Source organism: Tribolium madens, unplaced genomic scaffold, assembly GCF_015345945.1.
Source record: "Tribolium madens isolate multiple individuals breed KSU strain unplaced genomic scaffold, Tmad_KSU_1.1 Scaffold_97;HRSCAF=244;Tcas5.2_LG3a, whole genome shotgun sequence".
Classification (NCBI taxonomy): Eukaryota; Metazoa; Arthropoda; class Insecta; order Coleoptera; family Tenebrionidae; genus Tribolium; species Tribolium madens.
In genome coordinates, this window is record NW_025401069.1 from 8263432 (window position 1) to 8289763 (window position 26332).

The following is a 26332-nucleotide window of genomic DNA, read 5'->3' on the forward strand; positions in this document are numbered from 1 at the left end:
TAACAAAGTCGAAAAAAACGTTTGAACATTCAGCAGGCCGCACATGTGTTACCTAATAAGTAAACTTCCTGTGTGGACATTTACGAGTTTCCATTTTTGCCACAATGGCCTCTTCATCAAGTTTTTCTAGTCGTAAAAAAACATGTTTTGTTTCTAGGGATATTTGGTACCTTGGAAAGAAGATCCCGACTGCTTACTCTCCGAACATTTACCTCACCTATTCAGCAACTTGGAAGAGATTTATAGATTTAACAGGTCCTTCCTCGATCAGCTTCGTGGCGCTGATTTCAATCCAACAAAAATCGCAAACGTCTTCATTCAAAACGATTCAGGTTTTGCCGTCTACAACGAATATTGTACTAACTATCCTCGCACAATGGAAGTACTAAGCGAATTGACTCGTGATGAAAAGATGGCCTCTTTATTTCGAGAGAAACAAATGGCTTTAAGTCATGCTCTACCTTTAGGCTCGTATTTACTCAAACCAGTCCAAAGAATTCTTAAATATCACCTTTTGCTCCAGGTTTGAATGCGATTTCCCCTTGGAAGGGGTTTGTTTTAATTAGATTTTTTGCAGAGGCTTTCAAAACAATGTGATCCGGACCATAAGCCGGCAGTAGATTTAGCTTTAGCCACAATGACTGCAGTCGCGTCAAGTATTAACTCGATGAAAAGAAAACACGAACATGCAGTTAGGGTGCATGAAATACAATCACAGCTTTATGGATGGACCGGTCCAGACCTCACAACTCTTGGCGAGCTGATCGCTGAAGGAACTTTCAGAGTTAATGGGGCTAGAGGTAGAAGACATGTGTTTCTTTTTGATAAGGTTTTACTCATGGCCAAGAATAAACAAGATGGTGCTTTAGCTTACAAGTCGCACATTGAGGTAAGTTGTTTTTGCTGCCAAAAATTAATCTAAGCTGAATCTTTCTTAGTGTTCGAATTTAATGCTTGTGGAACAAGTAAGAGGAGAACCGCTGTCGTTCCAAATTTTGCCTTTTGATAATCCTCGGTTGCAATGTACTCTTCGAGCGAGGTCACCTCAAAACAAACGAGAGTGGACTCTACAAATCAAAAGAGTCATTTTAGAAAATTACAGTGCGGTTATACCAAATCATGCCCGCCAACTGGTCATGCAACTCGGACAAGATGTTCAAGAAACTGGTCAGTTTACAATTACGTCAAAGAAAATTGATTTCAAGTTTGATTTTTACAGAAGATACAACGGAGAAATGGTCACCATTGAATAAAAATTCAACTCCTCATTATCTCGAACGTAGGTCAAGGGTTAGAAAATCTCGGGATTTGTCAAACCGTCGCGCTTCTTCGCAAGATCGAGCGTTCCCGTCTTTGGGAAGTTGGAGACGAAAATCTGAGCCCAGTATGGGTTTGATCCCGCAATACACCGCTAAAACCATCCCCAAGAAGATTTCAAAACTCAAAAAAGCCAAAGAAAGTGGTGCTAAATTCTACACGGACTTGTCTGATTCGGAGAATTACGACGTGATTGGGGAATCGAATGAAAGTTTGGCGATATCTGCGAACGTTGATACTCCCGACCATTGCGAAAACAGCAACGAAGAGCCTCCCAAGAGCAACAATCTAGAAAAAATTGTCACAGACTTGCTGATGCAAAATGAAGAATTCCACAAAGCTCTTAATCGGCAAAGAAGAACGCGGGCCAGTGAACCTGAACCGCCGACATGGTTTGAGGAAGAAGCCAGACCGAAGTTACCCAGTAAAGCGGATTCTTTGCCCAGATCTTTCCAACTCAATGATCAAATCGACGACGGTAAAAACAAAAACCAATATCATGCTTTGGATGAGTCATTGAAAGAGAATCCCGACCCTGATGAGCAACACGAAAAGTAAGTTGTATCGTAATTTCCCACTACGAAACTTATTGATTTTTTTATGTTGTAATGTTTGCAGTGATCTCGCGTCTCAACTCGATGACAACGAATATCCAGAACACAAAATATACCGCAAGACTGCCATTCGATTCAGTTTACTACAACGAATTCGGACACTCATGTCGGAGGAAGAAAAGCGCACTACGAAGTACCCCTTACATAAGCAAGGCTCAAAAAGCATGGGCGAGAAAATCGCACATCCCGATTACGCCGACCCGCAGAAACTTTTCAACTCATGTAGTTCCAGCAGGACGAATTTAAGCGTGGAGCTGTCGGAATGTGAGATGATGAAGGAACCGGAACGGTTGGATATGACAATAAGTGAAAAAGAAGTACTTAATGAATTCGAGAAGCGCCTTAATAATAGTACAAAACTTGTACCAGACACGGGCCAAGATGTTTTAAATGTTTCTAGTCAAAGCGAGTTGCTAGAACAAGAAGAGTCTACTGAAAATATCAATTCTAGTCAAAATTCGGATAGTTATTATGAGAGTATACTCGACAAGAGTTTAGTTGAAGAGTATACGAAAGACGAGAATGGTAGATTAGTTGCCAAACAAGATAGCTTTAAAGGTAACGAAAACTGTTTCTACATTCATAAATTCAGAGCTTCGGAAAAGGAAGGTTATTCCCAAGTGAAAACACTAAGGGAAGTGAATGGCAACAGCATTGAAAAGAAAACTACATACAAAAGGCCCACCAAAGCTCCTCCGCCCATTCCCGTGAAACCTAGTAGATTGGTTATCAGTACAAAGAACATTTCAAACGTAATAATGTCAACAGAGACAATAAAGTCTGGTACAACTAATATTCAAAAAATTTACATAGATCAAAGTAAAACAAATGCTGATATAAATCACGAAACTAGAAATGTTAATGTCAGTGAGAAGAGTTGGGTGAAGACAATGGTTGGACGATTCGAATGACATTTCAAAAATTCATAATCAAACTTTCCCATGTGCTATATGTGGCTGTTCTAGTTTTATTCTTGTTCGTTTGAAGAGTGTGTTTGTTTATATGATAGTTGATAAAATATTTATTTTTTAATACAAAACAAAGGAAATTATTGTAAAGTTTCAACTATTTTTCTCTATGGTTAAAAATGTTACGCATATTAAATTTACCATAGTAAATTAAATGTGCCAAATGGGTCCTTATTTTCAGGATCTTTTAAATTATTATTTGTTAAAGGTAGCACTAATTTTGTAAAAATATCAATAAATATTTTAAATCTTTATTTCTTGTTTTGTTCCAAAACCAAACAAATACTCATTACAAGTCCGCAAACAATTACGGCTGCATGCGTAAAGCACCATCCAATCTAATAGTCTCCCCATTCAACATGGGATTTTCGATGATACACTGCACCAAGTGAGCAAACTCTGCTGGGTCTCCCAATCTTGACGGAAACGGTACAGATTTTTCCAGAAACCTTACAACTTTATCTGGTAACGCCGAAAATAAGGGTGTTTTGAACAGGCCTGAATTTGAATTTTGTTAAAAAAATTACGCAACACAAAAACTAATTACCAGGAGCTATGGTCACAACTCTTATTGCCTGACTTGCCAAATCCCTAGCTATTGGTAAAGTCATTCCTACAATTGCCCCCTTACTTGCAGAATAAGCCGCTTGCCCCATCTGTCCTTCATAAGCAGCCACACTAGCCGTGTTAATGACCACCCCACGTTCACCTCTTTCGTTTGGTTGGTTTTCGCCAATAAGTCCCACGGCTAATCTAATTACGTTAAAAGTGCCAATAGTGTTTATCTAAAAAAAACTTTAATGTCTTCACGTAAAATATAGAGTGTCCAACATACGTTTATAACTTTGGTAAAATCCTCCAAACCGTGTGCAATTTTCTTGTTAAAATTATACGTTTTGAAAGCAACTCCAATGCCGGCACAGTTAACAACATTGTCGAGCTTTCCGAATTTTTGTTTAGCTAAATCTAAAGCTGATTTAACGTCGCTTTCGGATGTTACCTGAATGAATAATAATGAATGAATAGTAATGAACTTTAAACGTACAAGAATCATATTTACATTAACAGGAGCGAACAAAACTTTGTCTTCTCCAAGGGTTTTTGCAACTTCTTGACCCTTTGACGACTGTAAATCGCAGAGAACAACACGACTTCCTTGTTGCACTAGTCTTTCAACAGTTGCTTTTCCCAACCCAGATGCACCCCCAGTCACCAAAGTCACAGCGTTCTACAAATAAAAAGAGCTATAATAAAATAAATCATTTTTTATAAAAACAACAAAAACACATTTCCTTCGCCGTCGGCACTCCCCGGAAGAAAAAAATATCTTTTTCACTTTGTTAAACAAATAACCCTTAATGAGAGAATAGAAATTTAGGTGGAAGAAGTTCTTTTTTACCATTGACAATTTTTATTTTTGAATTTATTTCATTAAGTGCTGTAATACACAATACAGCAGAGTAATGCAAATTGCCAATCCACACATTCTTAATCTTAAAATTATTGTTCCATTCGAACATTAATTACTATTTATACGAATAACAATTATTTTCTAATTACACACTTTTTCATTTTATTTTTTTCATTAGAGAAAAAGAATGAGAGGTGACAAATTACATAACCTCAAAAGTCAGAAACGTCGAGAAGTTGAAAGCAGTTTAATTAATTTGCCTCAAGTTCCAAAAAATATCAATCCATTTTGCACTATTTGTACTCCTACATTTAAACCAAAATTTAGGTAAGCAAAAAATCAATCACTAGGTAAACACGTTTTTAAATCAAAGACAACAATCATATTTATTGCAGTTATTGTGATAAACTTACCTTCAACATTTTGTTCAGTTTCAAAACAACAACTCACTTAATAAATCTTTTATGCTTTTGCCTTGTAATTGTTGAAAAAACGAAGAACAAAGGTCAGATTATTATTCAGTGTTGTCATAAAACTAACCAAACTAAAAAACAGCCATGTTATTGCTGTAATAATTATGCCTTGTCTTATCAGTTTTGTGATTATTTCTTGTTATCATTTCATTTCGAGAAAGATTTTTACAGGAAACAATGGCTTTGGTATCATATGATTATGAAAGTGGTAGTGATAATGAAGAGCAGGAAGAACCCTCCAGTTCTTCAGAAGTTATAATCAATAAAACAAAAGATAAAGAAGAGAACAATGAAGAAACAACTGACAACAATGAGCTACCGGAAATACTGTCACATCTTCCTCAGACGAAATCGACACCATCGACAGTTAATGTAACAGAAGATAAATTAGAAGACTTTATTCCTAAATATGAACCTCCCCCCAAAGAGAAAAAAACTCAAAAAGTCAAAATAACAATTCCAAAATTATCAGATTTCGAAGAAGATGAAGAGGAACCAGAAAAGAAGAAAAAGAAAACCGCTGCAAAAAACAGCGGTTTGTTATCAATACTGCCACCTGTGAGAGGTTCACCATTGTCCACCAAAAGTTTTGTACCTAACGTCTTAAAAAATAAGCCTCCAGTTACTGAAAAATCTAAGGCAAACAGCATGGTTCCCCAAGCGGTAAAGAAAAACGCAGAAATGGCCAAAAAGGCCGTAATTAAGAAGATTACAAAGGGTTCAAGCAGTGACATCGAAAGCGATGACGATATTGAAGTACCTGAAACGTTTGATGACGAAATGTGGCAGAAAGTTTGTGGAAGAAACAATAAACCTAAGCCTCAAGTCGTAAAGGCTGAAGAAGTTCCAGTAACTCCAGTAATAAACATAGCTCCAGAGCCAGAAAAACCTTACGACGGTTTAGATAATGCTGCTTTTAAAGAGTTGGTCGGAAAGGCCAAACGACCAGTTAATATTAAACTTGTGGACATAAATGAAGAAGAAATATTGCCTGACAAAGAAATCTGGATGACCAAATCATTAACAGACCCTGACAGTGCTCCTAAACCAGTCATAGAAGAACCAGTCGATCCCACAAGGAAGAAGAAACACCACATTACATATTTGGCTGAACAGGCGAAATTAAACGAACAAGAATTTCAAAGTCAATGGTCCTCAAGTAAATACGCTCGAAATCAAACACGGGCAAAATACGGTTTTTAATATTATATACCTATGTATTAATAAAGATTTTACATTAATTGTCCTATATACTCCGCTCTTTTGAGTTTTTGTTTCAAACTTGACCACTGAACGAGGAAATTATCAGCAAAATACATCAGTATTTTCCCGGTTAGTGAAAAAGTTTCAGTCCTGCAAAAACTCTCAATAAACACTATCCTAGCATTAAAAATAAAAGCAGCCTTTAGGAGGAAACTTAGTAGACAAATTGGAATACAAGTGCCTGGGCCATTACATAAAATTAAGTCAGGTTTCAATTTGAAAACTAAAGGAATGCTATAAAAAATTGAATATAGAGTTGTAAAAACAGATGTGATATAAGACTGGCCCACAACTCGACTCCTGGGAATTTCAATAATTTTATAATTGTTTTGATTTTTTGCCTCTTCAAATGTTTTTACTTTCATATAACTAGTTTTGTCTGTTTTTGCCATGATGTAATATCGAGGGCAATATTTAGTAAAATCTAAGTTAGTCATAAGTGTTAACATTTCAGTGGTGTGGCCTCCTGAACCAATGCAAATTATTGTTCTGCAGGGGGCAACCCGTTTATTTGACGCCTCTCGACTAAAGCCGGTTGTTATCTTATGAACCAGATAAAAGATCCTAGCAAGAATTAAAACAGCACTTAAAATTGCCAATTCAATTTTTAATTGATCTGAAAATAAAAAACTAAATTATAATTGAAAGCGACATTTGATTTTAGCTTACCTTCCATGTTTTCTTGTCTTGTTTTCGATGACTTCTGCAAAGTGGAAATGTTATTTTGATTAATAATTATGTAAATACATTTTGTAAGAAAAGTTATTACCTACATTAAACCATTTGATTGTTTTTGTCAGCGCTTAGAATAATTTTTTGTGGGAAGAGCACATTACTATGGGGCGAGGGGGTTAGCAGAGCCCACTGGGGCACAGGAACCACAGAATGACTCTTCCTGGGACTCGGGGGTTAGATTATCAGCAAAACATCGGCGTTCGGCGCACGCGCCACTGGTTGGTGCTCTAGAGGTTATATTTTTGGTTTTTTCTGTGTTTATAGCACTCCTTCCGTTCAAAAATGAATTGACCCTTACCTCATTTTGCATTCATTATTTTCTTTCTTAATTGGCGTGAAAATGTCTAAAGTGAAAGTGAGTAACGAATGGAAGCGTCACGTGAAGCAAGAATACATCCGTTTGAGACAACAAAAGAGGTTCAAAAGAGCGGATGATGTGAAATTAGCATGGAACCAAAACCGGATAAAAATGACCGAAAGGCTGATCGCCGAACAAAAGCGGTGGACTGAGACTAAAGCCTTCTGGGTGCCCTTGCCCGAGATCCCATCGCATGTGACTTGTATGAAAAAGGCGGAAGTTATCGGGAATGAAGGTTGTTGTTCTGATAAGAGAGTGTCTTCAAGATACTATTTTAATTTTAGGCGATATACAGGTCACTCCTATTCGAATAATCAACGCGGTGACACCCATTCCGACCATGTACACGTGGGCCCCCATCCAACAGAACTTCATGGTAGAAGACGAAACTGTTCTCCATAACATTCCATACATGGGCGATGATTTATTGGACCAAGATGGAACTTTCATCGAAGAACTCATCAAAAATTACGATGGGAAAGTACATGGAGACCGCGAATCGGGATTTATCGACGATGAGCTCTTCGTGGAGTTGGTACACGCGTTGATGCAATTCCAAGATAACGACAAGGGGGAGAAAAAAGACAAGGACAAGGAAAAGACCAAAGAAGAGGAAAAGAAGAAGGGTCTTGATTTTCCAGCGTTTATTATTTTCCAAGCGATTTCATCACAGTTTCCTGATAAAGGGGATCCAGAAGAGTTGAGGGAAAAGTTTGTTTTCTTTGATGTTCACTTAATACATTTTTCCTAACATAACTCGTTTAGGTACATTGAATTGACTGAACGCACCGACCCCAACGCGCCCCCTGAATGTACCCCAAATATAGACGGACCAAAGGCCGCCTCCGTACCTAGGGAACAAACTATGCACTCATTTCATACTTTGTTCTGTAGGCGATGCTTCAAATACGACTGCTTTTTGCATCGTAAGTTTCTAGTTTTTGAATCAATAAATTTAAGGGTTTTGGGTCTATTAGGACATAGTTTAAGCGTAGAACTCAGAACGTGTGGGATTTAGGTTGATATTTTTGTTTTGCTGCACTTTAGGAGAGCAAGGTAAGGTCCTTAGACCTGTTCGCATTTCGTATTCATCATTGTAGGACCATTGAATAATATTGGCGACATGACTGTTACAAAAAATCGCTTTAATGTACATTAATTTGATCACTTGTGATCAAGCGCAGGTGTTGCACTCGTGGAACATGTTTTAAACGTTCTACAAGTGCACCTGTTGCACATTTTATCGCTTGCAATATAATCATTGTTCATGTAAAACCCCTATAACAGGTTCTAGTTTATTCTGATCATAATAAATTCTCTTCCCAGGTCTTCAAGCATGTCATCCAGGACCTAACCTACAGAAACGTCGTGGTCCAGATTTGAAACCTTTTACGGAGCCTTGTAGCGCTGATTGTTATATGCTGCTGGTAACTTTGTTATTTTCCTTTGATATATTTTGTTGAATTAATAATTTTGAAGGAATCTGTTAAAGAAAGGATGGCTGCAAAAGCCAAACAAGAAGAGGAAGCCAAAGGTAAGTCAGTTACAGAAGCTGGTTCTTCCACAGAAGCCAAAACAAATGGGAACTCGAATCCTCGAAAAGTTTGCAAGCAACAGAGTGTTGATTCTGGGAATGAAGCGAGTTCTGAAGATAGCAATGATAGCAACAAATACAAAGGTAAAACGAATTTTTATAACCCAGTGATCTGTAAGTTTTTCTATTTGCTTATGTTAGAATCCTACTGATGATGTCAGGTATCGTTCTAGAATGTGGCAAGAATTACAATGTTGTAATGATAAAATTTCTAAACTATCGTCAAGGCGACTTTTATACTGTTGTCATTATTTAATGTTTTTTTCTCATAATTATGTTTTTCAATTTTTTAAATTTAAACTCAATTGGATCTAATATTTATATAATAATAATTATAATAATATTTGTGTATTAATTGCTGGGAGTGCAATAACATTTTTTTACTGTTTACATTACGTTGTTATCATTTTATTTTAACGTTCTAATGTAATTGAAGCGATATTATGAAACATTGGATTTTTACCTATGTACTATTTGCAATATGCAAATATAAAATTGCAACATTTTTATTATCTCTGAAAAATATAAAAATATTTTTATAGTGAAACAGATTTGCAAAGATTTTTTTTGTTAATAAATACATTTATTACGGGTACAACAAATTACATACTTCATTTGAAATTAGTTGAAATTTGCTTGTTTTACAGAAAAATAATGAGCAATTAAAACTGCGATTATGAGTCTCACAATTAAAAAATTCTGTAAAAATTGAAATTTGTGTTTTTATGGAAATCAATCATTCTCTTGAAAGCATTTTTTTAATTAGTTTTTAACTTCAAAAGCAAATACATCATAAAACTTTTCTTACATAGAAGACAATTCACAATGATTATTAATTGTTTAATTTTTTATACTCGTAATGAATTAGTTTTTTTGGACACACTTTTATACTTTATGCAGAGTGAATCAAGCTTTTATTGATTAATTTATTTTTATTTTTGAGTTCAGTGTTTTATAACTTTTTGTCACGGTCTTTGTTTAGATTTCTTTGAACTCTCTTGTTTCAGAGTTATCACTTTTTTGGTTTTGAAAAATTCGTTACGCTTTGATTAGAGAACAAACTTTTTCAAGATTGTCGGATAAATTCTAATCGATTTCGTTTTATGTTTGGATTATAACTTTGGAAGTTATTTTCGAAAAAATGTTTGTTTTACAAAAACTTGTAAAACTAGACTAGACTTGTTATTTTGGAACAAAAGGCTGTCTTAAGGTCAGTTTCCACAGTCACATTCTTAAGAAGTTTTTGGGTTATAGAATTATGAACAGTTTAATCAGAAATTACTTACTTTACTTACCCTTTTAAATTACTCGTACTTTATTTAAAAATGGTACTTTTTAAGGGATAGACAAAATTGCTAAGTTAGGTAATCATATAAATAATTTTTAAATGATAAATGGCGTTTGTCTCAAAAATATAGTACCTCAAATTTGTATAGTCCTACGTATTCTTCAATTTTAAGTGGTATATAATAAATTGCCGGAAGTTAAAATTAACTTTCTCTGTCTCAAATAGGAATTACATTTTTTTTTGCTTTGGTCTATTTTTAATCTTTAAACAGATTCAAACGACCAAGACCAAGTGTCGACAACGACTTCATTCAGTCTCCTCGGCTTGATGGGTGCCAACGACCACAAAGAGTGGACCGGCTCCGACGAAAGCCTCTTCCGAGGCCTCCACAAAATCTTCCTTAACAATTACTGCGCTATTGCTCAAATCATGTTAACCAAAACCTGCCAACAAGTGTACGAATTCGCCCAAAAGGAAGATGCCGACATTCCCGATGAAGAAGCAATGCGAGACTACACTCCTCCTCGAAAAAAGAAAAAGAAGCACAGACTCTGGTCAGTCCATTGCCGAAAAATTCAACTCAAGAAAGAATCGAACAGTAATCACGTCTACAATTTCACACCTTGCGACCACCCGGGTCAGAGTTGTGACACTCAGTGCCCTTGTATCGGGGCTCAGAATTTTTGCGAGAAGTTTTGTCAGTGTAGTTCCGACTGTAATTATTATGCTGTTGTTGGAGGAATTTTGGATTGGTTTGTTTTTTATAGGCCAAAATAGGTTTCCAGGATGCAGATGCAAGGCTCAGTGTAATACTAAGCAGTGTCCTTGTTACTTGGCGGTGAGGGAATGCGATCCTGATTTATGTCAGACGTGCGGAGCAGATCAGTTTGATATAAGTAAAATTACTTGTAAAAACGTCAGTGTCCAGAGAGGATTGCGTAAGTTTCACAAATATGGAATTATAGGGTGACAGCAATGGCGTCTTTTATAGATAAACATTTATTGATGGCGCCGTCGGATGTTGCTGGTTGGGGAATTTTTCTCAAAGATAGTGCACAGAAAAATGAATTTATATCAGAATATTGCGGCGAGATTATTTCCCAGGATGAAGCTGATCGCAGAGGGAAGGTCTACGATAAATATATGTGCAGTTTCTTGTTTAATTTAAATAATGGTACTTTTTTATTATTTTTATCGTGCTTGTTTATGTGTTTTTTGATTAGATTTCGTCGTTGACGCTACACGAAAAGGAAATAAAATTCGTTTCGCAAATCATTCAATTAACCCAAATTGTTACGCTAAAGTTATGATGGTTAATGGGGATCACAGGATTGGGATTTTTGCCAAACGCGCTATTCAACCAGGCGAAGAACTTTTCTTTGATTACAGGTATCTCAAAATTTTTCCTTTAATGATTACTATTATGAAATTTATTTCAGATATGGCCCAACCGAACAACTGAAGTTTGTAGGGATAGAACGTGAAATGGAATTTTTGTAACTGTTCTTTTTAATAAATTTTTTCATTTATATCTGCTTTTTTTTACAAACCACAGAATAAATTTACTCACCACTTTTTAATTAAATTTAACTTCTTCAGGCTATAGTCAAATGAAACTCAATACATATATTGTTTAGTTAGTGACAGTTAATATTAAAACATCAAAGAAACAATTTTTACATTTTTAATACCGCAGTCTGGACACCCAACTCAACTTATTTCACCTGTTGTAGTACTTTTTCTGAGGAAATTTCGTGTTATAATCTTGTTCCACTATTGTATCAGCAAAATTTCGACTCTTAGACCCTCATCAAGGGTACGGAAATCCTCAAAATAGAGGATGCGATCAAATCACATCGCAAAATCGCGAAACTCAACAGTGCTGTTCCACCAGTTGCTGGCCGGCCAGCGCCGGTATCGGTCGTGTTTGCGGTTTGGTTCGAGCGTCGCGACGAGACGCGTCTCTCCGAATTTTTATGATTCATTCTGACAGTGTCTAAACAAGACAAATCTACGAAAATGCAAGACCAAGGTAGGAAATTACTGTCTTTTCCCTCTTCAAAATTTTTCGTTTCATTCGATACACACGTGTTAATGTTATTATAACTTTAATTATTTTTATAATGCTGGTCAATAAATAGGCAAAGACACTATTAATAGAAAAGCGACGACAAATGTTTAAGAGCGGCACCAAATATTTATTTTTTTAACTTGTGGTTTATACATCTTTTTGAGGGGTATTAGCATCTGGGTTATTAATAGTCACCTTCTAGCCAATTTATGCGGCAATAATCGTAATCAATAAAAAAATAAATTGATTTGATCGGGTGATGACACGCTAAGAAATATGCGTTTTTGACTTGACCTATTTTCATTTACAGAATATTTGGAGAAGCCAATATTTTTCTTTGATTGGTATAAAAGCGACCAAATTGCGGCCAGTGACGACTATTTCTTTCAGTACTGCATCATCGTTACCAATTTTGTCTAGAAAATGTTGACAGATGTACAAGAATGTTAACAGAAATTGTGTTTACTTAAACTTATCTACGGGTAGTGTTTGTAAATATTTTATTCACAATATCTGCACTGGCAAATTATATTAATATTTTTGGGTCATTTAGTTATGGCTCTAGTTTGGAAAATTTTGCATAAGCACAAATAAACACCAATGTTTTTTTAACTGGAAGTAAATGAACTTTAGAAACATCCATCAACTCGAAATTCTATAGATGTTAAAGATAACAATTTTTGTTAAATATCATATTTATAAAGCCATGTTGCGTGAAAACATGATAAAATTGTATGAAATATAATACTTTGTAAAAATGGCATAAGGGATTGCACGCAACCATAAATAACTATATAGCTATTTTCCTCATCGGTGATCAAGAAGTGTATCCCAATGTAAAACCAATTTTAATAACGGTTAAAAAATGTTACTTTTATATTTTTTACAAATGGACTTTAAAGACTTAAAAAACTCATGAAATTTTCTTAGATGGAGAATTTTTTTATTTAGACGACATTTTTTTAGAAAAAAAACACATTATTTTGCTTGAGAGTCAATCTCCTATCCACTTCTGATTCTGACATTTTTTTCTTGTTTTGTAATCATGTCCTAAACTTCGAATAATTTGCCCTGAAATTTCCCTTGCAAATCCGTCTTGGTCACTACCCAGCCTCCAATGTTTCGCCACCCACTTTCCTAACATCGATGTAAATAATTACATCAACTGTGCAACAGTTTGCACTTGAAGTTTACATTAACGAGCCCCCATTGGTCGAAAACATGAAAGCGGTGGAAGTGACGCGGAAGCTCCTCATTGTAATGTAACATCCACGAATTGAAGCAACACTAAACCGGAATGAAACGAATCGACCGCAAAATTTACCTACCGTAAAATCGTAAACAAATCTTCAGGGAATTCTTGTGAAAGATGAAGAAACTAATATGAATTTCACGATTTTATTCTACAACTGGTTTGTAGAAATTTGTATTATAAAAATCTAACCAATGCCAAAAATGAAAAATGGCTTGCAGACTTGATCAAGTAGCAGACACGATTTAATCATCGCATCGGTTTGACGGGATGAGATATATCTGAAAAAAATCAAACCGTGTTATCGAACCTTTTGATTAATGATAGCAAGACATGATCCATGTGTAACTTAAATCCACCTTTTTTGTTGTATTTTTGTAAAGGTGTCTAAATCAAAATGTTAGATTGAAATTTAATATTGATCGAATTATGAAGACGAACAAAAGAAAAGGAGAAGCAAATGAAAACTGAGCTTTTTTCAAAGATATTTTTAAAATAATTAATTATTAAAACGTAAATGTTTTAATATAAGATTACTTTTTTTGATGAAAAGTATAAATACGAGATAAATAAAATAAATAATGATTCAGCAATTCTTGACACATCTTTTGTAATTTATGTGTTCTTTTGAAGCACAAAAGTTATTTAAATGTTTATGGAAATTGCTGTGTACTTGTGAACATTGCTCTAATATATGCGAAAAGAGGAGTCTATTTTTCAACAAAATTAGACTTCATTTACAAGACAAAATGCAAACTATGTCAGTTCAAGGCAAAAACCCAGCTGTTATAAAATTTTTTTCTTTGAGAAAAACTCGAATAAAATAACAAGCAAAGCATAACACACTTTAATAAAAATTTGCTAGACTGGGTGGGCGAACTAACCATTCTGGTTCCTTTTCAGGTAATTGTTTGGGAATTAGTCTAATCATACAGTTGGTTTAAGCTAGCTATATGATATTAAACCCGCTTTAATTAAAACACTAGCACCCATAATAATCGCCTGTATGCACCCTGAAGGCGGATTAAGACGAAGAATTTCAATTAACACAAACACCATTAATTAGGATTTAATCGTAACGGAAAACTGTTTAATTAAGGCCTCCGACATGTGTACGGATGGTCTCTTAACCCTCGACTAACTCTCTTGATGATTAATCATTTAAACCGTTGGAGTACTTTTCTTGTAATCGCTTCAACATCAAAATGCAGATTTGTGTAACATGACTAACGGGAAATGGAAATTTTTGATGGTGCAGTGCGTCACTTGATAGGGGCTGCACGCAATCCCGCGACTTAATAAAATTAAAAGTGTTTCGAGGAGCCACAGGTGAAAATGCTAGCACGCGATGAATTGCAAACTCTAGATTTTGGGGAAAAACTGAATGCATCGTATTGATTGGATGACTCAATACAGGTCATTATCGGCAAACCACACAAGTATCGATTCAGATGGCCTGAATTAGAGTTAATGAGAAAGAGTATTGCAAGCTGTCTTATTTCTGATTGAGTTTCAAGTTCAATTGTTGATGGACTGATGGTTGCCATTTTTAAACTTTGATTTTATTATTAAAATTTGACTTGCAAATCACTTTTTCTTTTCACAGAATTTTTGAAAATAATTACGAAAAATGTTTATTGAAATGAAGGAAAAATTAATCCTAGTAAGATTAGGTCCAAGACCAGCTCTGAATACCACTTTAACCAAGTCGATGTCTGGGAATGTCAATTTACATGCGGTAATAATTCGACAATTTAGTTTTATACACTACCGCTTTGCGGATATTGCCAATATGTTGCCAGGGTCGGGAAAAAGCTTAAATTATTTCAGTCAAACTTTTGAGGATCGATATATCAATTTTTTTTTAAGTTTTATTTTATAATGTCTCTTCAATGATTGTTGCACATATATTAAATATTATACAACTCTTAGCAGTCGTATCATCATTTTCTAAAAATACAGAAAACAAATTATCATCTGGTTATTTTCACGCTTATTACAACGTAAATATTTAATAAACTTCGATATTCCATGGCAACCCTGTGAAGAAACAACCAGGTGCTCTAATTTCATCCTCAATTTAACTTTTTTATTTTTTAGGTAAGACTACGTTTATCAGAGTACTTTAGTAAAAAGTGTAACTTTTTACACTCTTCCATTTCTTAATAAAAAGAAATTTAGCGTTAGGCTTGGATGCAACCTTTCTTAGGGTTACATTTAAAAGGGTACAGTGTTTGTCTAAGCTTTAGGTGTGGTTTTAATAATGAATTTGTGACTTCTTTCGACTTTATATGAAATGAAATTAATTTTGTTTGCAACAATGTAAATATTTAAATTTGACTAATTTGCTACACATTAAAAGTGAACAGTTTTGAGTCAGGAATTTCATATTTGTTGGATTAAAACGCTCGGGATATCTGCGATGATGCCGAGTTTGCTTTGAGGCCTAGCTAATTATAGCTATCAAAAGCCAAGCGATGTGAGGCGACAATACTACAGATATAGAATTCTCCCTTTGGCACGTACACATTTTAATTAATCGAGATTCTTCAAATCAATGTTGAATATAAGAAATGCAAATCGCAAATAGTAGGGAATCTTTCCCAATTGCAATATTGGGGTTATGTTTGCTAATCTCTATTATTATCATCTACGATTACTACAGCGCGGGATTTTATTTATGGATCTATTTTCGTCATTAAAAGTTTGTTATCTCTTGTAGAGGACAATATAATAATATAGACTTGACTAACTAATGAGTAATGACACTGTATTTATTAGTTTGATCAAGCTTTAGTTGTGACGCAAGGAAAGAAGAAACTTAAATTGCAAGTTTTAAATGGCAAGAAGAATTAAGTTACACTTTTATTTAATTAAAACTGATAGGTATTTGTTATAAACAATACATTTTTGTTAAAGCTACCAAAAAACTCATTCAAACCTGTTATTATGTAGAAGTATGATTAATGTGGTCAGAGCAAATATTTTTCGAAAATAGTGAGCTTCGTATTTTAATTATACCTACCATATTGTAACCAATTTGTTTTAAAATTAAAATACGATGTAGCTCGTAGCTGTGTTTGGAAGCATATACAAAAAACAGGTAAGGAAGTATAAATTTATCGATATATTATTCGTATTGAGGAAAAAGGAAAATATTTGTGTCTTACTGAAATGCGACATTAGTCTCTATTCATAAAACTATTCCGGTCATCAGTGAAACAGGAAAAAGAAACTTCACTTCTACATTCACATCCTATAAATTTTCTATAAAGGGCACAAATCGAATAAAGTGTACTCAGCGGACCTCATCAACGTGTTGCACGGCTCCACCGGAATTTAATTCGTCCTACTTTCTGGAATAAAGTTTTAGGAATATTTTATGACCCATTGATGTGATTTTCTCTTGTGAAAAAAATATTAATGTGGATTTTTTTCTTGATTGATTGAGAGATAATTAATCCATTTTTGTCATATGACGTTAATAACAGGCTCTGAATAAATTATCTGCTGTTGCCGGTCTATGTATGTTAGAGATAATTGATATTTATTGATATCAAATGATATTTAGTGTATCAACACCGTGGAGTGTTTAATGATATAGGAAGTCTGCACCTGTTCATCATTCAAGTATTTATTTATTGAGTTTCTCATAGATTAAAAGGATCATATTTTTAGTGCTTTAAATTTTCGTGTATATCTCTCCTGTTTTTTTAGTTTCTGCCCCCTGGCGTTGGCTTCTTTTAAAATTGAATTTGGTGTCAATACCTGCCAACAGTGGCGATGATTACCCCAAGCAGGCGTATCTTTGATCTATTCATCCAGTCTCTGTCAAACAGATTGCCATCAGCTCGGGGCTAAGAATTTTTTGTATATACTTTTTTGTTCACCATGTGCACATAATCCGAACTGTCTCCGATGCAAAAAAGTTGTTTGTTATTTGTTACTTCCGAATCGATTTGATCGTAAAATCACGAAATTCAATTCTTTTTTCAATAAAACGGAGACGCATCATTCGATGGCGACTATTACATTAAGTGTAAAATGTTTGCCAGTCCCATTTGCACAGAAACCATATTTTTTTCGATCGGAATTTGACGATTTGTAAAACGGGATTTTTTCCAAAAGAGATTACACCTAAACGTAGCAATAAATATTTATTTGTGCTTCGTGAAAGGAAGGGATCTTTCATCTTTCGGTTTATAACTTTTTCTTTTTGTTCGGGTATTTACAAGCTTTTTTATGAAGAACGCAAATCATGATTTTGCTGATAATAATAAAAAGAAAAGTAAATACGATTGAATTCTGCAAGACGTGAAACCGCAAAGACTGCGGCTATAGCTATCAGATAAATCCATTACAGAGCTGAAATTCGACTTTCAGAATTTTAAATAGATCTGAAAGCTCTTATTGGCATGTGTTATTGAAACGTAAAAAGAAATGAAAAAGTGGGATGTAATTTTCTTCAAAGGGGCATCTAAAAGCGTTCTCGAGCTCTTTGATTAAGACTAAACTAAGTATATATTTACAAACAGTAAATAAGTCTTTTATTTGAAAGTTATTGTATTATTTTGTTAGATGGCACAACAGTTTTTGCTTTTACAACTAACAAGCGAGTCGCTTTTACATGAGCGTTAAAATAAATAATTGATATAAGTAGTAGCAAGATAGTAGAGATGATTAGACATGACAAGGTAAGCTTGCTGTATCAGCTCTTAAATTATTTATTTTCTACATTTAACTTAAAACTAAATGTTTAATAAATGTAGTTTTCTGACCTTGTTCTACCTTTAACATGGATCATTAAAAGTTATTCACTACTGTTATAGACAATTATAGAAAAGTTTATAATTGATTTTGAAAGAGTTTTTGAGCTAAAATCATTTCTGGTAAAGGAAATAAATTGTTACAAACATTTTTTAATTAAAGGCAACTTTTTTTCTTAATTTTAATGTTTTATACAGGATGGCTTAAAATTTGCGGAACAGCAAATACAAGTTAATATTAGACACCAAACACCAAATTTATCACAGAAAGAAACATTTACATCGTGTTTGATAAATAGATTACCGTTCGTAGTTTATAGTGTACAGTATGTCCCCGGATTGAGTGTACAATAGGAAAAAAAATTTATCTTTGATTTTACGCCAAAACTGCAAAGAAGAACAATTTTTTGCTTCATCTAAAACGAGCAAATCTGTACTTAAAACTTCATTATTTTGATTCAGTGATAAGAAAAGTTAATTTTTTTCTTGATTTTGCCCAATGTAATAAGACCTAAAAGGCAAGAGAAAAACTTTTCTTTCTACTGAGTTAGAATAATGAAGTTTTAATTACAGATTTACTTGTTTCAGATAAAGTTGCAGTTTTGGCGTAAAATCAGAGATAAATTTTTTTTCTTCTTGTAAACTCAATCCGGGGCCATACTGTATATGTGTTTCAAAGAGTGTGAAAATATTGACAAGGCACTTTTTATCCGTGATGCAGTAATCACAGCTATCCTTCAAAGAGCAGTTTTTTGTGACTGTAAATCTTGTAACGACCTTATACTTTCACTGTCGGAAATCCCGTAAAAATTTCCCCATTTCTTTTTTTGTCTGGCAAGCCGTTAATTCAATCAAGGTGTTTGCAATGTTATCGTGTCTAAAATTTCCCTTTCTGTAGAGGAACACAATTCATTGTTTCGATAAACTAAACAGAATTTGTTATTTGATAAATCTTAACAAGACCGTCTTCCCAGTACAGACGGAGGCTGGAAAACTATGCAGCGACGTTTCATTAGTTTAAATAAAAAAATGTGCTTTACACCAAAGTGAAAATTTAATTTCCTCTCAGATTTTTTGTATCTTTTCCTTCGAGATATCTGACATATTAAATCAATTATTTGTTACGTCTGGAACAGTTCGGCCATTTAACTCGATTCGGTTTCTCTTCAATGAGGCAATGATTGAAACGTTTCCTTTTTCACGTTATTTATCTAGCATTGTCCTTTCATGTTTTCGACACAAAGGAAGAAAAAACATTTCAGTTCGTCAGTCAACCAATCACAGCGAAATACTCGAAATGTAATTGCATTTAGCTCGCCCACTTATGAAAATTGTAGTTTGAAATTGCAGCTCATTAATACAAATCAAAAATTATTGGAATTGTGCATCTGAGTGAACAATTTTTATTGGATGCTTAGCGAAAAAAATTGCATAGCAAAATGAGATTCGTGCTCATATACCCATATGAAATCCGCACCTATATATTCAGATATCGCAAAATGCAATAAGCACATTCAAAAAAGCGTAACTTGAAGCATTGTTGCTGAAATTGTTTTGCAAACTGCTGAAATGTAAATAAAAAAACACAAACAATAAAAGGTTCAGATTAGTTTTAATTAATACTTCGGTGATATCATAAAATCACTGTTTTTTTTTTCTGAATTTTATAACAAAAGGTGCCAATGTAAAATACTTTGCAGAGAGATGGGAGTTTTGTAATTACAACCAGATGTTAGTAACTTTTTTATTTTGTAATTTATGAGTGCACTTTTGACCTTAAGTAACAAAGTACGAGATGAATAAATTTGAAACATTTATTCGCTTAATTCAGCTGTCGAGCTACCGCTGAAAGTTTAAAACCTCTTAGCTCATTGCACCGTATATTTCTCGGCTTGTAAAACATGATGATCACAATTTATTTATTTCTAAAGAACTGTTGTGGCCAATTTTTATCTTTTGATGAGCAATAGTAATAAAGCGTTAATTAAATGGAATAGACTCGGCCAGTAGAAGTGATGGTGAAACGTTTATTAAATGTGTAACAGTTTATATTATGGTTTTTCTTTTGTTTATTTCTCTCTTTGTTGATATCTTTTGACTACACTACACTACAATAATAGCTCGTTCTGTCGGTTGTTTTCGTTTAAATGTTACAAACCATTTGAGATCTTAACTACAAATGTAACCAAGGATAATTTCCCAGTTTGTTTCTTAAACGTTTTACAATTTTATTTTAGTAGAGAATTGTGTCATCTTATGAATTATGATAAGCGCGTTTTCTGCCCACTCCGTTCAAAAATAATAGTCATATATCAAGTTACATTAACACAAAAAAGTCGATTGCCAACTCTTTATTAATCACTTTTTGTGTATATTTTTACTCTTTTACATAATAAATTCCAACTAAAATCCTGCCGAGCAAATATGTACAATAATAACCAAACAAAAACCCTCTAAACAAACACGCTTTCACTGTGTGATATGCTTTGATCGTAAAAGAGCTCCAGTTGTACGATAGTGTCATTAAATGAATTATTACGGAATGATCAACATTAATCTGCTAATTTTATGACACTGAATCGAAAGTAAATATATTATAGTACATTTGTACTACGAGTACCAGAGGACTGAACCTGGCGCATCCACCATTTTTACAATGAACGTAATCAATGAATAGTTGATTCAGTTGGTTACATGACGTGGTAATCAATAATGATATATAGAAAGTGCAGCGACACTGTATAAAAATTGTTTTAGTTAAAATGATATTAGTTTTGCAAAAGAGCAAATTAATTGCAGAAAAATGTATATGTTAATAGCATTAAAATTTTAAATGCTCCTGTTGACCTAAAATTGGATTTTGATTAGTTTTCCAATAAACTGTCCTAAATCTACTGATTGAAAAATCCCAACAGGACACAGTACCGTTTTATGTGGATTTTTGTCGGCAAATTGCTCGTAATTTAGAGTAAGTGCGCTACAAAGCAGCATTATTGTTGGTTCGAGGCCGGTAATTGAATTTATTTCGTGCATCGAATCGTCTAAAACTACGACAACGTCTATTTCGAATCAGTTGTATTACCGAATAAAGTCAAGAAATAATTATTTTAATTAATGTAACATCATCCGGTTTGAAATGAAAGTCGTAAAGGAAACTTTCTTACGACTATGATAAATTTTGGTGAAATGGCTTGCTACTGGATTAGGCTTTGAAGTGGTTTCGTGCTTGGATTCTTCTCTGGGGCGGCATGCCGCTTTGACACTCAAAACGATTACTGGATTTAGTTCACTTCCACAGTTACAATAGTTGGGAAAATCTTGTCCGAGAATATGCATATAAGCTTATGACACGACTTTGTAAACTTTCCAGACAGTTCAAGCAGAAACTGAACGTTTTGCAATAAAAACTTCCTCAACACGCACTAGCATAGCGGTTGAAACTTGTGTGGAGGTTCTGGTACTTATATATTGTTACAGGCATAAAAATGTCATTTTTCTGTTGTCGTTAAAATATTACAATTTACATTTTTGTGTATACAAAGTGTTCCATTTTTATTGTTGCAAATTTAAACAGGTGATAGAATATTCAATTTTAAGATAAAAGTTTCCTATAAACATGTATCTATCGAAAAATTTTATATGAGGGAGGTACATCTCCTGAAAGGGGTGCAATGGATTTTTTCAATGTTTCAGAAAAATGTAGATAAAATCACAATATTTTGCAACTGATAACCTTTATACACCCAAACGAATTCAAAGATAAAATGTCCAAATTTTTACTCAGGAGCGTCTTAAACTAGGGGGGTTTAGGGTAAAAAGTACCCTTAATATTTTGGCTGTTGGTTCTTGCCACTTTCCGTTTTTGACTAAAATTAGTTTACAATATGTGTTACAGACCAGAAAGAGGATAAAAATTAAATTTATTTTACCGTTTAAGATTAAAAATTTTGACAACTGATCTTTGAATTCGTTCAGGTGTTTAAAGGTTATCAACTGTACCCAGTTTTAATTTTATCTGTTTTGAAATAGAAGAAAAACGCTATACTAGAAACACATTTCTTTCAGGGGGTGTAGCTCGCTTACCTACATTTTTTGATACATGTTTATAGGAAACATTTGTTCTAAAATTGAATATTCTATCACCTGTTTAAATTTGAAACGATAAAAACGGAACATGCTGTATATGAATTTAATTAAAACACCTAACGATTACATTTTTGAATTTAAAATGTTTTGAGTTTTTTAGATAAACTTACAAACATGCACAAGCTGTTTGAATTTTCAATTTTTTCTTTTTTAGTTTCACACTGTTTGACAATTTTAACGAGAATTTATGAATTTTGCTTGTACATACTATAAATGGATTATAGAAATTAGAAGAAATAAAAGTTACTGTAGCATAACATTTCATCTTATTTCATAATCTAAGCAAAATCGACCAATAATAGTTTAGCTTAAAAACATTGTAATAAAATGTTAAACTTATCCAGAAATGCCAGTGAATATATATGGTGTTTCATTAAAACATAAGTTTGTGTAGTAAATAAAAGATTCTCTTTTAAGGGGAACTTATTTTGAAAAACTTGTTCTTTAATGAAACTGTTAAAAGAACTTTTAGTTAATGGTGCTCTAAAATTTTATTTACTTTGTATAAATGAAAGTCGCAAAAGAGGTTATTCATTCATTTTTATTATCTCTTCTTTTAGATTACAACTCAAATGGTTTTTAATTTTCGTTTTAAATGATTATAAAAAAAAACTTGTAAGTTTTCTTATTGTTTGTCGAGGTTTATTACAATTCAAGGCTTTTTTAAGTTAGATCCTTCTTCACATTTTCCTATAAAATCGGACTGCATTCAATGCACTGACACAGATCATAAAGCAAATGCATTGTTCCAAACTTCTAAACTGAAACTGTTACATTACTTTGTTGGACTAAAGTTTGTTGACCAAAAATTAGCCAACTCACATTAGAGCTTACATTAAATTATAATTAACACGTTCGTCCATCTAATTAAAACTTGCGTTAGAAGTTTCCAAGTCCAAAAAAATCAATATATTTGAATCAATTGAAGTGGACATAAAGAGAAACGATTTAATGACAAAAAGGTGAAAAAGAAATTAGAAGAAACGCGCTTATGCTTGTGACACGTAGGATTATCCCAGATAAGCTTCTCTAAACCTAAGTTTTCGATTCCTGGAATTGAGAAAAAAATCTTGAGCTTACCAAAAAAAATATATGGGATTTTTTGATATTTAATTACAGAATTGCAAAACTATTTGAACTGTAAATACCGGTAGTAATATCCTGTTTGTATATGCTAGCTTTAATGAAATATGTCACAATTATTTATTTACTGTTATGTTAGTGTAATTGAATTGGTGTTCATACTAAATTTTTCAAAATAAGTGAATAAATTGTCGTGTCTGTTTGAAACTTTACAAAATTGAAAACCTGTGTTAAATTAATCAATGCATCAACTCGTTGCATTTAATCAATTAGTTATGTCCTAGTTGTGACGAAAAGCAACCCGAAATGAAATTTGCCCATTCATTCCATTTCAGATTCCTTTTTTTCAACCATATCTGATCCATGAGGCGTTCACGCGACGTTACATTCATGTAACATGACGTAAAATATGGAATGGCGACATGGGATAACATAATGAATTTGTTGTATCTGTCATAAACCACCAGTCCTGTTTGTGGCTAATAAATACAAATACATCGGTTATTACAGCGGCGGCCGTCGAGGCGTGAATCTGAGGTGCGGTTTGAGTGACACCCCCGAGAGACGGCGCCACCTGTCATATCTCCGACATCGTAATTGCCCGATAGTCTATTATGGAGACTTCACACCGGATTACGGGATGCTCGACATAATCTGCGGATCTCGGGGACTTTAGCGAAAATAACTGCGTATTAGTCGTGTCTTCTAACAACCCACGATCAAATAAATAAGTTTGTTTGCGCGTGGAAAAGGTGCAGTAAATGCCGGAAAAGCACCATGAAAATTTTTAATCAAATTTATGCTTTGCGGCTATTTTTGTTCGGAGGCGCATTAAAACGACGCATTTATTGCAACTGAAACCAGCGCTAAATGAAAATGGGAGCGACGGAAATATTTTTGTTAGAGACACTGAACAAACGACATTTTCCAAGGGAAAACACGCAACAACTTCAGAAATCAAACAAAGAAGTACTTTAAAAAGAGATGAAAATCATATTCATTCATTGATAGCAAAAATTTTTTCTTATATCACATTATTGGGATTCACTGTAGTATCTTACAATGACAATTAAATAAATATCATTTAAGGAAAACCTACACCCGCTTATGTCTATATTGATATTTACTACTATTTTCGTTTATTGATAAGGAAAAAACTATCGAAGATAGTTACGGTGGGTCAAGATCAGTGTTATTATTTATTAGTGAGTTGTAATACTTTTCAAGTATCCAAGAAATTTCAAGTTCAACATTTAATGTAAATCATTTTCATTGATATCTTTGCTTTCATCGTTTTGCCACCTTACAAATTGAACGCGGTGTGTAAGTAAAGGGGCGAAAAATGCAAAAAAATGCTATACAGAAAAAAAATCGTTTGTCATAATTATCATATCATTGGGAAGATTTTATCATATTGTATTTTCAAACACTCTTTTTGTTAATATTTCAGGTTTTTTTAAATATTCTGCACATGTATATTTTGTACAATAAGTGTAAATAAAATAATTGATAATGATAAGTTAATAAATAAAAGTGACAACAGATATAATATTAATTTAGAATAAACTTGAGCAATCCCAAAAAGCCAAATAATTAAACATACAGGGTGTCAATTTTAAAACTTGCAGTCGCCAATATCTCTAGAACTTAAAAAGTTATTGAGAATCACTCAAAACCGTTTCGGTAGTTTTTAGGGGGAATCAAAATGGCATGGTAAGTGACGCTCCTCCACCCACCCTTCAAGCCACAGCCACCTTAAGTTGAAAATTTTAAATGGCACGACCCTACTTGCGATACATCGTTGGAAAGCCCATAATAAGTGCTTTTCAAAAATGTCATACAACAGCCTATTTGGTAAAGTTATTTTTCCAATTATTCAAAAACGAAGACCTTAAATTTTCATTTTTTTTACTATATCAAGGGTGGGTGGAGGTGTGTCACTTATCATGTCATTTTAATTCCCCCTAGGAACCACCAAAACGGTTTTGAGTGATTATTAATAACTTTTTCAGTTGAGAGAAATTGCCGATTGCAAGTTTTAAAATTGACACAGTGTATAGTTACATTTACGATAATACAGCTTCCTTGTATTCTCTTCTAATAGTCTGCAGCAAAAACATAAAAAAAATATTTTTCCAACAGAAATAAATAGTCTAAATGCAAAATTTAAACTCCCATAACTCCAGATAGAATTTTTTAAAGATTTTTTTCATGTTCCTGGTATCACCTTTTCTCCTGGGTGCGAGTTCTAAAACAGCCTGTATGTGAGTAGGTGTAAGAATGGCAAAAACAAATGACAAAGTTTTAAGCATTTTTTATTTCAGCTGTAGCCTCGGAATAATAAATTTAATGTATTTTAATTTAGAGAGAAACAAATTTATATTAAATAAATTTAAAACAAAATAGCATAACTCCATTTGTTTCCACATTTCTTTACATCCTATTTTAATTAAGAAAAGCTTTTGTTTTAGGTTAACACATAAAGCAATGTATGTACGAGTATAAATGAATAAAAAGTTAAATTAGTTTTACTTTACTTCTCATTTATGATTTTTCTTTGTTGCCTGAAGTAAATCTTTGGATAACAGAAAAGTTTAAACAAGAAATGTTATTATTGAAGAAAAATGATAATTTAGCGAGCATATGGCAGATTTCTTGCACTCTTTCGTACCCAATTCGACATATTCCCAGAGGCATCTTCGGAGAGAAACACTGTTCAAGTCATTTATCCCCAACCGAATTTATTCTATTTGAAGTTGTTTATTCTAGTATAAAATAAACAAAGTGAATTTAGATGAATTGTTTTGGACACAACAAAAACCATTTTAAAGAAACTTTTCCTTTCATATTCAAGTAATAACAATTGTGAAAACATATGATCACTTCTCTTTCTCGAATTTAATTCGGCGTTTCCAACACTTAACATGTGGCTAAACGAGCCTTTTATTCAAGATTTGCTCAAAGCCATTTACGACAAAACTTTTCAAGTCCGG

At 33.5% G+C, this 26332-nt stretch overlaps 6 protein-coding genes across 24 annotated transcripts in view; 4 read left to right on the forward strand and 2 right to left on the reverse strand.

Annotated features, from left to right (window-relative positions):
- The window catches only part of LOC123015063 (pleckstrin homology domain-containing family G member 1), a 38472-nt gene extending 35319 nt beyond the window's left edge, over positions 1-3153 (forward strand). For all 6 annotated transcript variants that reach the window (XM_044414501.1, XM_044414505.1, XM_044414503.1 and 3 more), the window contains exons 5-9: positions 158-523; positions 578-889; positions 939-1167; positions 1220-1871; positions 1936-3153. In XM_044414501.1, the coding sequence (XP_044270436.1) occupies positions 158-523; positions 578-889; positions 939-1167; positions 1220-1871; positions 1936-2842 (2466 nt within the window). In that variant the 3' untranslated portion in view covers positions 2843-3153. The remainder of the gene's footprint in view (positions 1-157; positions 524-577; positions 890-938; positions 1168-1219; positions 1872-1935) is intronic.
- On the reverse strand, positions 3135-4882 carry LOC123015067 (3-hydroxyacyl-CoA dehydrogenase type-2). Of its 3 annotated transcripts, none has more exons than XM_044414513.1 (5): positions 4724-4882; positions 3960-4127; positions 3735-3899; positions 3447-3684; positions 3135-3397 (listed from the first exon to the last, which is right to left on the reverse strand). In XM_044414513.1, the coding sequence occupies exons 1-5, from the start codon at positions 4730-4732 to the stop codon at positions 3207-3209; spliced, it is 771 nt and encodes a 256-aa protein (XP_044270448.1). In that variant the 5' UTR covers positions 4733-4882; the 3' UTR covers positions 3135-3206. The 3 variants fall into 3 exon arrangements, with proteins under 3 accessions (XP_044270448.1, XP_044270449.1, XP_044270447.1); XM_044414514.1 differs by lacking the exon at positions 4724-4882 and adding an exon at positions 4299-4320; XM_044414512.1 differs by lacking the exon at positions 4724-4882 and adding an exon at positions 4179-4305.
- On the forward strand, positions 4505-6034 carry LOC123015066. Of its 3 annotated transcripts, none has more exons than XM_044414509.1 (2): positions 4505-4637; positions 4955-6034. In XM_044414509.1, the coding sequence occupies exon 2, from the start codon at positions 4961-4963 to the stop codon at positions 5984-5986; it is 1026 nt and encodes a 341-aa protein (XP_044270444.1). In that variant the 5' UTR covers positions 4505-4637; positions 4955-4960; the 3' UTR covers positions 5987-6034. The 3 variants fall into 3 exon arrangements, with proteins under 3 accessions (XP_044270444.1, XP_044270445.1, XP_044270446.1); XM_044414510.1 differs by having other exon boundaries at positions 4513-4637; positions 4945-6034; XM_044414511.1 differs by lacking the exon at positions 4505-4637 and adding an exon at positions 4682-4815.
- On the reverse strand, positions 5975-7282 carry LOC123015068 (UDP-N-acetylglucosamine transferase subunit ALG14 homolog). 2 transcript variants are annotated; one of them, XM_044414517.1, is made up of 4 exons: positions 7080-7282; positions 6820-7008; positions 6716-6749; positions 5975-6662 (listed from the first exon to the last, which is right to left on the reverse strand). In XM_044414517.1, the coding sequence occupies exons 3-4, from the start codon at positions 6720-6722 to the stop codon at positions 6016-6018; spliced, it is 654 nt and encodes a 217-aa protein (XP_044270452.1). In that variant the 5' UTR covers positions 6723-6749; positions 6820-7008; positions 7080-7282; the 3' UTR covers positions 5975-6015. The 2 variants fall into 2 exon arrangements, with proteins under 2 accessions (XP_044270452.1, XP_044270450.1); XM_044414515.1 differs by having other exon boundaries at positions 6816-7008.
- LOC123015065 (histone-lysine N-methyltransferase E(z)) lies at positions 6977-11550 on the forward strand. 2 transcript variants are annotated; one of them, XM_044414507.1, is made up of 11 exons: positions 6977-7374; positions 7424-7850; positions 7905-8065; positions 8187-8195; positions 8466-8566; positions 8619-8817; positions 10293-10736; positions 10789-10959; positions 11013-11195; positions 11245-11410; positions 11461-11550. In XM_044414507.1, exons 1-11 carry the CDS (start codon positions 7122-7124, stop codon positions 11519-11521), a joined length of 2175 nt encoding a protein of 724 aa, XP_044270442.1. In that variant the 5' UTR covers positions 6977-7121; the 3' UTR covers positions 11522-11550. The 2 variants fall into 2 exon arrangements, with proteins under 2 accessions (XP_044270442.1, XP_044270443.1); XM_044414508.1 differs by lacking the exon at positions 8187-8195.
- A 378-nt stretch (positions 11551-11928) lies between these two features.
- Positions 11929-26332, forward strand: part of LOC123014159 (adenylate cyclase type 2) — a 33058-nt gene continuing 18654 nt past the window's right edge. For all 8 annotated transcript variants that reach the window (XR_006413307.1, XR_006413306.1, XR_006413308.1 and 5 more), the window contains exon 1: positions 11929-12053. Coding sequence is in view for 5 of the 8 variants with exons in the window: in XM_044413092.1 (XP_044269027.1) it covers positions 12041-12053 (13 nt within the window). In the remaining 3 variants the exon portion in view is untranslated. The remainder of the gene's footprint in view (positions 12054-26332) is intronic.